Below are 13,143 nucleotides of genomic sequence, written 5' to 3' on the forward strand. Positions count from 1 at the left end.
AGTCTTGCATTTCAATTTCTGGAGTAATAAGAAGAAAAACCTCACTATCTTTTAAAACTCATTATCATTTTCACAATCAAAAGGGAAATGGTAAAGTGGACAGTAGCAACTATTACATGGTCTCAAGGGCAAGATCCTAGCCAGAGTTCTTCTGGAGTAATTAGTGCGTGCACACACACACACACACACACACACACACACACACACACACACACACACAGCCTTGTTCACTGTAAGCCTCTGGAATTTGCAGAGCATATGAGCTGTAACATGATATGCTGAACATGATCTTTGTGGTATATCAGAAACAGAAGAAGTTCAATATTAACATGAAAAGTGATTATATACAACAGAGTATAACATCAAACTCCAGGTCAAGGCAAATGTCTTTTGGACCTAAGAGATCAATGGAGAAGATACAACAGAAATCCTATTCAGGTCCTTGAGAAGGGAAGCAAGTATCATCCCCCTTTCATGCTTCGTATCAGTTAGCAAAACATTGAGACTCTGGAGTAGGGCCAGTTTATTGGTAGAAAGGTACACCAGGCCAAGTTTAGATGACAACAGGACATCTAAGAAGGGACTGAATAGTAAATCCAACAGAGGAAAGTACCAGTTAGATATCACCAACCTCTAGAAAGTTTAGAGAATACTCCTGGAGAGGGCAGAATGAAACAAGCACATACTCAATACTCATAGCGGCTTCTTCTTCTCTTGAAGCAGTAAAGCTCCCCTGAAGGAGATACAGGAGGCAGCGAGTCAAACTACTACTACCACTTTGACTACCATTTCCCCTAAGATTCAGATAGGGACTGCTCAGGACCCTGAACCTAAGAGCACTGGGAAAAGCAGTGCTTCCCAAACCTCCAGACCTGCTTCTAGCCTAGCCCCCATGGAGGGAAGATACCAATATGGGGAGGGGGTCTACCTTCCTCATCACCACCAATGGATAAACAGGTGTAGGAGCCCTGGGAGTGGCAGTATCCTCCTTCCTCTTTCCAGCCCAGCCCTCATAGCCATCATCCAGGGAAGCATTTTTTATGGAGAAGGGACCAGCCCTTCACAGCAACTGCCAGCTAACTGCTGCACACAAGACTGGCAAACTACCCTTGCTGAAGCAACAAGGTATCCTGAGAGAGAGACAGAAGGCAGCATGTGCCGGGCACCAGAACTGTGCAATGCCACTGTTTTCCTGACTCAAACTCCTACCTAACTCCTCTCGCTCCCTGTAAAATTCCCATGCCCTCTGCAAAATGTCTCTTTTCCAGAGACAGATGATTTAACTTGGCTCCTGATGCTTAGATAACTTTTGACTAAGTTACATTTGTGAGATGTCTGAACTTGGATAGACTTTGAATATGGAGTAACAAGATGGCTCCTAGAATACAAGCAAATACCAAAGGGGGTCTAGAAGAGTCACAAGCGCTCTTGGTTACTTCTTCTGCAGGGCACTAATTAAAGCCACCTAGAATAAACTTAGAACACAATAGCAGTATAACCAAAACCCCTCCAGAGGAAATAGCATCAGAGATTGGTCAGTTGACTCTTTGTTCATTAGTGGTAATTGAAATGCTACTCTAGAGGGGTGGAGCCAAGACGGTGGAGTGAAAGCAGTGACTTGCTTGAGCTCTCCCCTAAACCCTTCAAATACTAGTTAAAAAAAGGGCTCTAAACAAATTCTAAAGCAGCAGAACCAACAAAAAAGACAGAGTGAAGCAAATTTCCAGCCCAAGATAGCCTGGATGGTTGATCAGAAAGGTATATCGCGCCGGGCTGTAAGAGGAGCGCAGCTGGGCATGGCCACGCAGGCTGCAGCAAAACTGGATCAGGCCTCAGAGGACTGAATAATGGGCAGCTCTGGCAGATTCCAGACTTCTCAACCCAGGAATGCCCAAAGACAACTTAGAAGGTCAGTGGGAAAAAGTCTGCTTCTGCGGTGAGAGAGGAGCTAGGTCTCAGAGCCAGTTCCAGAGTGCAGAGTGTGAGCCCTGGGGCAGTGGCTGTGTCCTGAGCTTCCAGCCTACAGACTGAGGGGGAATCGGTAGCTGATCAGAGGGGGATTGCAGAGATCTCTTTGCCAGTGCTGAGGCAAGAAACTCTTGCTTTACCCATGCTTGGATCTGGGTCACAGTCCTGGGTGGCGGTCCTGGGGCGGGGAGGAATGCTGGCATGGTAGAGCTTGTAGTGGCTGGGGAGAGGAAACCTTCCTCACAGTTCCAAGACAGAAAAGACTACTTGTGGTCACTCACAGACCAGGAAAGGAGTAAACACCTCACCCCTTATCATGCCACCTCGGAAGAACTTAAAATTTACAGGTCCCTAGAAGTATCTCTGAAAACAGCTGTACAAACCCCCAAAGCTTAGGACAGTACATTCTCCACATTGGAAGCAGACTCTTACCTCAACAAAGAGTTTAGAACTCAAGTAATTGGCTGGCATCATGAGCAAACCTCGCAAAAAAGTCAGACTATATTATCTTACTTTGTTGACAAAGAAGATCAAAACATACAACCAGAAGAAGACAACAAAGTCACAGCTCCTACATCCAAAGCCTCCAAGGAAAATGTGAATCAGTCCCAGGCCTTGGAAGGGCTCAAAAGGGATTTTGACAAGCAAATTAGAGAAGTAGAGGAAAAGCTGGGAAGAGAAATGAGAGTGATGCAAGAAAACCATAAAAAACAAGTCAACAGCTTGCTAAAGGAGACCCAAAAAAAATACTGAAGAAAATAACACCTTAAAAAATAGCCTAATCCAAATGGCAAAAGAGGTCCAAAAAGCCAATAAGGAGAAGAATGCCCTAAAAGGAAAAACTGGCCAAATAGAAAAGGAAGTCCAAAAGATTACTGAAGAAAATACTTCCTTAAAAATTAGACTTGAGCAATTGGAAGCTAGTGACTTTATGAGAAATCAAGACACTGTAAAACAAATCCAAAAGAATGAAAAATTAGAAAACAATGTGAAATATCTCATTGGAAAAACAACGGACCTGGAAAATAGGTCTAGGAGAGAGAATTTAAAAATTATTGGGCTATCTGAAAGCCATGATCAAAAAAAGAGCCTAGACATCATCTTTCAAGAAATTATCAAGGAAAACTGCCCTGATATAGTAGAACCAGAGGGCAAAATAGAAATTGAAAGAATCTACCAATCTCCTCCTGAAAGAGATCCCCAAAGGAAAACTTCTAGGCATATTGTAGCCAAATTCCCGAGTTCCCAGGTCAAGGAGAAACTATTACAAGCAGCCAGAAAAAAAACAATTCAAGTATTGTGGAAACACTATCAGGATAACACAAGATCTAGCAGCTTCTACATTAAGGAACCAGAGGGCATGGAATATAATATTCTGGATGGCAAAGGAGATAGGATTACAACCAAGAATCACCTACCCAGCAAAACTGAGTATAATCCTTCAGGGGAAAAAATGGTCATTCAGTGAAATAGAGGACTTTCAAGCATTCTTGATGAAAAGACCAGAGCTGAATAGAAAATTTTCAAATATAAGACTCAGGTGGAACATGAAGAGGTAAACAGGAAAGAGAAATCATAAGAGACTTATTAAGGTTGAACTGTTTACATTCCTGCATGGAAAGATGATATTTATAACTCATGAGACCTTTGTTAGTATTAGGGTAGTTAGAGGGAAAAAATTATATATATGTATGTATAGATAGATGATAGATAGATAGATAGATAGATAGATAGATAGATAGATAGATAGATAGAGGGCACAGGGTGAGTTGAAGATGAAGGGGTCATATCTGGAGAATAAAATTAAGGGATGAGAGAGGATTATACTAGGAGAAGAGAAAGGGAGAGGTAGAATGGGGTAAATTATCTCAAAAAAAAAACAGAAAAGAAAGGCTCTTACAGTGGAGGGGAAATGGAGGAAGGTGAGAGGGAATGAGTGAATCTTATTCTCATAGGATTTGGCTTAAGGAGAATAACATACACACAATTGGGTATGGAAATCTGTCTTACCCTACAGGAAAAAGGGGAGGGGGGGACAGAGAGCAGGGGGATGATAGAGAGGAGGGCAGATTGGGAAAGGGGTAATCAGAAGCAAATACTTCTGAGGAGGGACAGGGTCAAAAGAAAGAATAGAATAAATGGGGGGCAGGATAGGATTAAGGGAAAAGAGTTAGTATTTTACAACCTGTCTACTATGGAAGTGTTTTGCATAACTGCACATGTTTAACCTATATTCAGTTGCTTGCCCTTTCAATGAGGGTGGGTGGGGAAAGAGGAAGAGAGAAAATTTGGAACCCAAAGTTTTAAAAACACATGTTAAAAAAATGTTTTCACATGCAACTGGGAAATAAGAAATACAGGAAATGGGTACAGAAGTCTATCCTGCCCTACAGGAAAATAGAAGGGGAAGGGGATAGAGAAGGGGGAGAGATAGAAGAGAGGGCAGACTAGGGAAAGGGATATTCAGAATGCATGCCATCTTGGGGTGAGGGGAGGGATGAGATGGGGTGAAAATTTGGAACTCAAAATCTTGTGGAAGTAAATGTTGAAAATTAAAAATAAATAAATTTATTAAAAAAACTAACAAAAAAATAAAATAAAAATAAATAAATAAATAAGAAATGCTACTCTAGCCTAAATACTTGCTCTTCTCTCAACAAAATATACAGGGAACTGTCAGCATTCATCTCTAATGAATGACCCCAAATTCAGATTTAAATTGAAGAACATAAGGAAAACCATCAGACTGTATAGTCATGACCTAAATATCATCCCTTATGAATGTGAAGTAAAAGTGAAGAATACACTTAAGAGATTAGATCTGGTAGATAGAAAACCTGAAGAACTATGCATAGAGGTTCACAATATTGAGCAGGAGACAGCAACAAAAAACATCCAAAAACAAGAAAGCAAACTGGCTGTCTGATGAGGCTTTACAAATAGCTAAGGACAGAAGGAAAAGGAAAGGGAAAGGAAAAAGGGAAAGATATGCTCAATTGAATGCAGAATTCCAGAGATAAGAAGATTTTCATAAACAAGCAATGCAAAGAAATAGAAGAAAACAATAGAATGGAAAAAGCAAGAGGTCACTTCAAGAATATTAGAGATATCAAAGGAATGCTGCATGTAAAAATAGGAATGATAAAAGAGAAAAATAGTAGTGACTTAGCAGAAATAGAAGAGATTAAGAAAAGGCAGCAAGAATATAGAGAAGAACTAGACAAGAAAGATTTTAACATTACCAATAACTACAATGGTGTGGTTACTTATCTGGAGCCAGACATTCTGGAGAATGAAGTTATGTGGGCCTAAGAAAGCATTGCTAACAATAAGGACAACAGAGGTAACAGAATTCCAGCTAGGGTACTTAAAATCCTAAAAGATGATGCTGTTAAACTGCTGCATTCAATATGCCAGTTTACATCCCAATCCTAAAGAAGGGCAATGCCAAAGTATGTTCAAATTACTGAGCAACTGTGCTCATTTCAGACACCAGCAAGGTTATTGTTAAGATTCTGCAAGCTAGGCTTCAGCAAAATGTGAACTGAGAATTACCAGAGAAGCAGACTGGTTTTCAAAGAGGCAGAGGAGCTAGAGACCAGATTGCCAACATTCTCTGGATCATGGAGAAAGCAAGGGAGTTCCAAAAAAACACTTATTTCTGCTTCATTGACTACGCTAAAGCTTTTGACTGTGTGGATCACAACAAAAGGTGGTAATTTTGCAAAGAGTTGGAAGTACCAGGTCATCTCACTTGTTTCTGGAGGAACCTGTATGTGGGTCAAGAAGCAATGGTTAGAATCAAACATGAACAACTGATTGATTTAAGACTGGAAAAGGAGTACAACAATGTATATTGTCATCTTACTTATTTAACTCACATGCAGAGTACATCGTGCAAAATGCCAGGCTGGACAAATCAAAAGCCAGAATTAAGTTTGCCAGAAGAAATATCAACAGTCTTAGGTATGCAGACAATACCACTCTGATGGAAGAAAGTTAAGAAGAATTAAGAAGCCTCTGGATAAGAGTGAAAGAGGAGAGTACAAAAGCTGGCTTGAAGCTTGACATCAGAAAAGCTAAGATCATGACAACTGGTTCCACCACTTCCTGGCAAATAGAGAGAGAAGAAATTAAAGCAGTGTCAGATTTTATATTCTCGGGCTCAAAGATTACTTGAGACAGTGACTACCGACATGAAATTAAAAGATGCTTGGGCCTTAGCAGAAAAGCTATGACAAATCTGGATAGCATACTAAAAAACATCACCTTGACAACAAAAGTCTGTATAGTTAAAGGTATGGTTCTTCCAACAGCAATATATGGCCATGAGAGCTAGACTATAAGGAAAGCTAAGTGCTGCAGGATCAACACTTTCTAACTGTGGTGATGGAGCAGACTTTTGAGAGTACTTTGGATAACAAAGGGATCAAAACAGTCAATGTTTAAAGAAATTAATTCAGACGAGTCATTGGAAGGTCAAACGCTAAAGCTGAAACTTAAATACTTTGGCCACATAATGATGAGACAGGACTCATCAGAAAAGGTGCCACTGTTGGGAAAGATTGGAGGCAAAAAAAGGGGATGGCAGAGGATGAGATAGAGAGCTAGTATCCTAGAAGCAATGAACCTGAGCTTGGACAGACTTTGGGAAATAGTGGAGGGCAGAAAGGCCTCGAACGCTATGGGCAATGGGGTCATGAAGAGTCAGATGTGACTGAATGACTGAATAACAAACAACAGCAACATGGAGTAGTGGAAAAATGCTTGTGGTAGTCTGGAAAGACCTGGGTTTAAATTCTGTCTTTGACACTAGCCATGTGATCATGGATAGGCAAGTCACAATATCACTGGACCTCAGTTTCTTCATCTATAAAATGGGGATAATACCTACAGCATTTCCCTCACAGAGTTGTTGTGAGGATAACACAAGAGGTGTGTGACCTTCAAATACTATAGGATTATCAGCTCTTATTATACTCTAGGTTGAAAATGTTGGTGGCTAGCTAGATCTTTAATGGAAGCTCCTACTGACCTAAGAAGGCCAATATCTATTCCCATTATCCCTGGACCATAAGTATACAGTGGCAAGCACAAAGACAGAGGTACAGGCACATTCCCCCAGGTAACACCATATGGGCAGTACCTACTATATCACAAGTCAAGCAATCACTTCCTGATGTGTCTGTTCCTATTGGGGGAGCCCCCTCCCCACCTGGAGGGGTGTGGCAGGAGAATGTTAAAGGGGAAAAGAAGAAGGATGAGTCATCTTTATGCATTATGAAGTTGTCTTTGTCCTGTGCTCTAAGGGAGAATGAAAGGCTCATCCCTTCCCCATGCAAGTGAGCACCTTTGTGCCCCCATCAGTTTAATCCCCCTAATTGGAATACCTCCCGTTCTCCTGCCCACTAATTTCTATTTATGTACAGTAAGGTCAGAAACTTAAAAAAACACTTAAGCTTTAAGGGTATATTATAAGAGGTAAAGAGTTGATGGAACTAATGCTTAACTCTACCAATCAACTTCTCCAGTCAACTTCTCCAGTCCTATTTCAAAAGAATTTCAATTTCTGTGAATCCTGTACATCGTACAATACTTACCAACTGTAGCAGATGCGGATGACAAAAGGGATTTTCCCCAGGATCCCCATCCTGTCCACCCACTTCCTTGAGAAGATGAGTCCTTATCCTACAGGAGGACAAATTAATCACATCAGCCACCAGTTTATTTCCCCAAAGAAAAAGAACAGCAGAAAAGTTTTAAAATGAAGAAGATATAAAAATCACTAACAGCTATGACTTAATGGATTAAGGTTTAACAGGGTCATAAAAGTGTTCCAACACACCTTGCAAAGTGCACTTTGGTACCAAATTGACTAGCTGTGTTAGTGGTTTCTGAGAGCCTGATTCAAAATAAAAAGTAACTAATCTATTGCTCCCAGACCCCCAGTTCTCTGAATCCAGGGGAATTAATGGCTGGGAACATGAGGGTTGGGTAAAAGAAATAAGAGTATATTAAATTAGGATTGAATGATCACTTGTAAGTGTTTTCCGTGGGGCAGCTAGGTGGTAAAGTGGATAAAGCACCAGCCCTGGATTCAGGAGAACCTGAGTTCATATCTGGCTTCAGACACAAAATATTCACTAGCTGTGTGACCCTGGGCAAGTCACTTAACCCCACTGCCTAGCCAAAAAAGAAAAAAAAAGTATTTCCAACAACTTTAGCCCATATAACATTTACAGAGCTGAATTTATATGGCCCTCAAAATATAGCTAACTTTCAAATCTCTGGGTCCAATGTGGGCACGAATTTAAGAAAATCATAGGTAATCTGGACAAGTGAATTGAAGGGAACCTTGGCCATATGAATGGAACAATGGATTACTCTTGGTGCCAGGATAAGATCAAAAGCAGGTAATCAAGAAGTGGCAGTGGGAAATAACAAATTCATTAACAATGACCCCCCTACCCAAATTTTCCCACCTTGATAATTGATCTTCTTAGTCTCATTGCATTATTCATTCATGCAGTTTTTTTAAAAAATTATGTAATTGAAGTTATTTAGTCTGTTATGTTCACCTTATACCCCTACAATAGAGTAATACACAATTTATGCAATAATTAATATTTATAAAAGGTACTTTCTTCCTTTCTCTAATTTTTTTTGGTGATGTAACCTTTCATAGTCAGGTTGTACAGCCATCTGGAGCTTACTGTGCTATATGATGTCAAATAATGATCTTTTACAATTTTTTACAATCTGCTTTCCAGTTTTCTAGTAGTTCTTGCCATGTAGGGAGTCATTCTCCAAGTAACTTATGTTCTTGGATTTATCAAGCTAATTAACTGTGAAAAGAGTGTTTAAAAAAAAACAAGGGAGGAAAATTAAGACATTTCTACTGAGGCTATAGTTTCTATAATTTTTTTTCCTGAGTAAATTTAAAACACCATCTGTCTGTAAACAAATATGATATTTTCACAACTAATATGCTATAGAAATTGAAATACTGATTTTTATGTAAGAAAAGAGTAGGAAACATTCATAATGATTGGAGGGGGAGAAGCTTATCACTTCTAAAAATGTTAAATGTAAAATGGCTTATACTTTGATTGGCTTCATCAGAACAATGGAGCCTAGCAGCAATATTTTGCCATGGTAAGGACAGATACAAGTATGATTAATAACATCCTTTCATTAGAACAAATCACTACCCATGATCAGGGAGTGCTAATATTGGCATGGGTGTAATAGCTTTTGACTCAGACTGACAATATACTTAATATGACCTGACAGCTGGTAATTGACTAGCAAATGGAAATAAATGTTACATGAATCTAGGATTTGGTTGTTATTGATTTTCCCCTCTATATAAAGGCCGCTTATATTCTCTTGCTTAGAAAATTTTGGTGGGCTCTTCCACCAGTTTTATGCATAGTCTCCCTCTCCTCCTACCCAAAACCCACCCATTTTTTAATGCCTAAGATATACCTGGATGGCATAGTAGAAAGATGCTGGACTTAGAATCAGGAGAACCTGGGATTAGAAATCAATGTTTATTAGCTGGGCGACCCTGGTTAAGTCACTTCTCAGCCTTAGTTTCCTCCTCTTTAAAATGGGTTAATGATACTTGTGCCTTTTAAATCATAGAGTTATTAAGAGAAAAGGACTTTGTAACACTTAAAGTGCTGGAGAAATGTGAATTATTACTTCTACCATGCAGTATCTGGGGGTGTTTAGTCTGGAGAAGACTCAGACCATGGTAGCAATCCTCAAGCATTTGAAGGACTGTTACATGGCAGAGGGATTAGATTTATTCTGCTTGGTCCCAGAGGGCAGAACTAAAAATCATGGTTAGAAGTTGTGCCTTAGTGTAAAGAAATATCTAAAAATTAGTTCTGTCCAATGGCCTGGCTCCTGAGGGAGTATGTCTCTCTTGCTAGAGTGATTCAAGTAGAAACATGCTAGTCACTGGTCAAAGATTCAATACTGGGAATTCTTTCATCAAGCAAGGAGTCGGACAAGATGACTTCTGTGATCTCTCTGAACTCTAAGAATCTATTAATGATTCTAAAGAAACATTTGTTCCTTGATTTTGGTGAGGGAGGGCTGAGAGCCTGAAAATGTGGTTTTTTTCTCCAAAGTTCAATGAATCTGTCTTCATATACTACCCCATTATTAGCACCTATATGTAAGCTTTGTCTATAAGATCTAAAAGCAAAAAAAAAATGGAGGCTGGGTCAGAGAAGAGAATCAAGGATAGGAGGGATTCATACCCCTGTTGCAGACTGGTTAGACTGGGAGAAAAGAGGGGAGACATGTAGATAGGAACAGCCAGAATGACTGATGAGGTCACATTATCAAAGGAATTCTACCAACATCTGGTATGCTGTATGCAAAGGTGTTAGCCTTAGACCGATACATCTGTCAAGGTTGCAGCCAACTTTTGTCATAAGCAGTATAAAACTTTAGGTACCCCACCCATAGTGAGCCATTCTGGAGTCATCGTTGTGGGTAGATCTGATTTTCTGAACTGAGGTTATATGGGTAGCTTCATTTTCCAAAACCAAAGCAAGGCTTTGGAACTCAAGATTCTTTGATGAGACACAAGCAGAGATCTCTCTGTCCTTTTGTATGAGCATGGTCTAAGGGTGGTCTGTATGTTATTTGTAAACCCTCTAGTTAGATTAGAGGTAGATGTGGCTATGTTTCTATTCCTTAAAATCCACAACTGGAATACATCAGTTCCATGTCTGTTTCTCCATTGCTACCATCAGTAAAAATCCTTAGAAAATATCAAGTGTCATATGCTGAAAAATTAATTACAGTGTTTACAAAGCATTTTCCTTACAACTTTATAAAATAAACAATGTATGATCATTCCTATTTTACTGATGAGGAAACTGAGGTTCAATAATGCCAGCATGATCAATAATATTAATTAATTGATGATAATAATAGCCAGCATTTACATAGTACCTACTATATGCCAGGCACTGTGCTAAGTGATTTACGTATATTATCTCATTTGATCCTCAAAACAACCTTAGAGGTATGTGCTATTATGATCCCTATTTTACAGATGAAGAAACTGAGGCAAGCAGAGGTTAAGTGACTTCCTCAAGATCACAAAGCTAACAAGTATCTGAAGATGGATTTGAACTCAGGTCTTCTTGACTCCACACCTGGTGCCACCAACATAACTGCCTCTAACAAATATAAGAAATACAAAGAAATCTGCAGATTTCTGCATTATTCAAAGTATTGATGAAATGATGCCCAGTAAAAAAAAGTAGAGCCTGAAGAACAGATTACACACTAGGACCCCATAAGAAAACAAATAAATGAGAAAGAATGGACAAACAGGATACTGAGAGTATCTTAGAGTAACTGAAAAGTTGTTAGATTATTTTAGCATTGAAATAAGTAAGATGATGGGGCAGCTAAGTGGCACAGTGGATAGAGCTCCAGCCTTGGAGTTCAGAGGACCTGAGTTCAAATGCAGCTTCAGACACTTGACATTTACTAGCTGTGAGGCCCTGGGCAAGTCACTTAACCCCCATTGCCTCACCAAAAAAGGAAAAAAAAAGAAAAAGGAAAAAGAAAAAAAAACGTGAAATAAGTAAGATGGGTAGTTTCTAATCGAGTTTAGCTGATTGCGTTGATTCAATATTAAATGTTTAAGAAAACTTTTAAAAAGGAGACTAAGGCTTTAAACTAGAGCTTCTGCCTGTGCTCATATCACACAGCTGATAAGTAAAGGTTGTTGTTGAGTAGTTTTTTTAGTTGTGTCCAACTCTTTGTGATCTCTTTTGGTGTTTTCTTACCAAAGATACTGGAGTGATTTGCCATTTCCTTCTCTAGCTCACTTTATAGATGAGGAAACTGAGGCAAACAGGGTTGAGTGATTTGCCCAGGGTAAAACAGCTAGTAAGTGTCTGAGGCCAAATTTGAACTCAGGTCTTCCTGACTCCAGGTCCAGTACTCTATCTACTCTGCCACCTAGCTGTCCTAGTAAGTGCAGGACCCAGAACTAAACCCTAGGTCTCCTGTTGCCACACTGACTTTCATATTCTTCCTCAGGGATAACAGTATAAGGACAAAGCTGTGAGACTTGTGTGGCGTTCTTCAGTAGACCAGGGAGAAAGTAAGGCCTGGTCAGAAACAGTAGCTGATGGCAGGTGGAATGGAAGCAGGCTCGCCAATCCTTTTGGAGGCTTGAGAAAGAAAGGAAAGGAGGTGACCAAGGAATTAGCCAGACAAGAAATGGTTCCCCGAGAGTTACAAGAGCAGAACACCCAACCCTAGCCCCCCAGTCTCACTCCCAAAGTTTATATTGCTCCACCAACCCCTCAGGCTCTTAGCCCTGACTCTCATTCTAGAGAGGCCTTGTAGTCAGACCAGCTACATCCTGGCACTATGAGAGGAGTATTAGCAAAAAGTCAGAGGAACTCAGCTAGGGCTATGCATTGGAGATGTGCATCAGGGCCTCTACCAAGACCTAGGAGGTATTTAAGTTAGCCTTCTGTCTTCATAAAATTATACACTTAGAGCTGAAAGCAATCTTAGAAGCCCTGATTTTACAAATGAGGATACTGAGAGCTAGGGAGACTGACTTGCCCAAGGTCACATAGGTAGCAAAAGTCAGAGGTGGACTTGAACCCAGTCCCTTGCACTACAGAGCCATAGTAGTAACATAATAACTTCCATAGTAACACACTGCAGTCTTGACGTGCCATGACTCAGGTTGACCCAACTCCTGTGAGAACTCTTGTGCTCTTGTACATTGGACAGCAGGCAAGGTTCCAAGAGACCTGCAGTATCATAACTGGCTTCCTGGATTTTTTTTTCTCCTTGTATGCCCTGGTACTAATTTGTGCCACATCTCTGGGAAGGCAGCTAGTTAGGAGGTCACATGCTTTATCTCTGTTTCCCTAAGGGCCTTGTGTGGTCCGGAGCCCCATACTGCTTGGGAGCTAGGATACAGAGGACGTCTAGAATGGGAGAAGAAGACACGTCCTGTTGATTTCATTTCAGATGTATATATTTAGCTGGTCCTTTGTGAGTTCAATACTCTACTGCCAGATAGACTGGGATAGTGGAGAGAGCACTGAACTTGGAGTCAGAAGAAATCCAGGCTTACAGTTGCTAGCTGTATGATTCTGGGCAAATGGCTCA

At 40.2% G+C, this 13,143-nt stretch overlaps 1 protein-coding gene across 3 annotated transcripts in view; it reads right to left on the reverse strand.

Moving 5' to 3' along the window:
- The window catches only part of FAM114A1 (family with sequence similarity 114 member A1), an 85,789-nt gene that overhangs the window by 54,125 nt on the left and 18,521 nt on the right, over window positions 1-13,143 (reverse strand). For all 3 annotated transcript variants that reach the window (XM_078148652.1, XM_020991838.2, XM_020991846.2), the window contains one exon: window positions 7,569-7,656. In XM_078148652.1, coding sequence (XP_078004778.1) covers window positions 7,569-7,656 — 88 coding nt within the window. The remainder of the gene's footprint in view (window positions 1-7,568; window positions 7,657-13,143) is intronic.

This window comes from Phascolarctos cinereus, unplaced genomic scaffold, assembly GCF_003287225.1.
Source record: "Phascolarctos cinereus isolate Bilbo 61053 unplaced genomic scaffold, phaCin_HiC Scaffold_9;HRSCAF=440, whole genome shotgun sequence".
Classification (NCBI taxonomy): Eukaryota; Metazoa; Chordata; class Mammalia; order Diprotodontia; family Phascolarctidae; genus Phascolarctos; species Phascolarctos cinereus.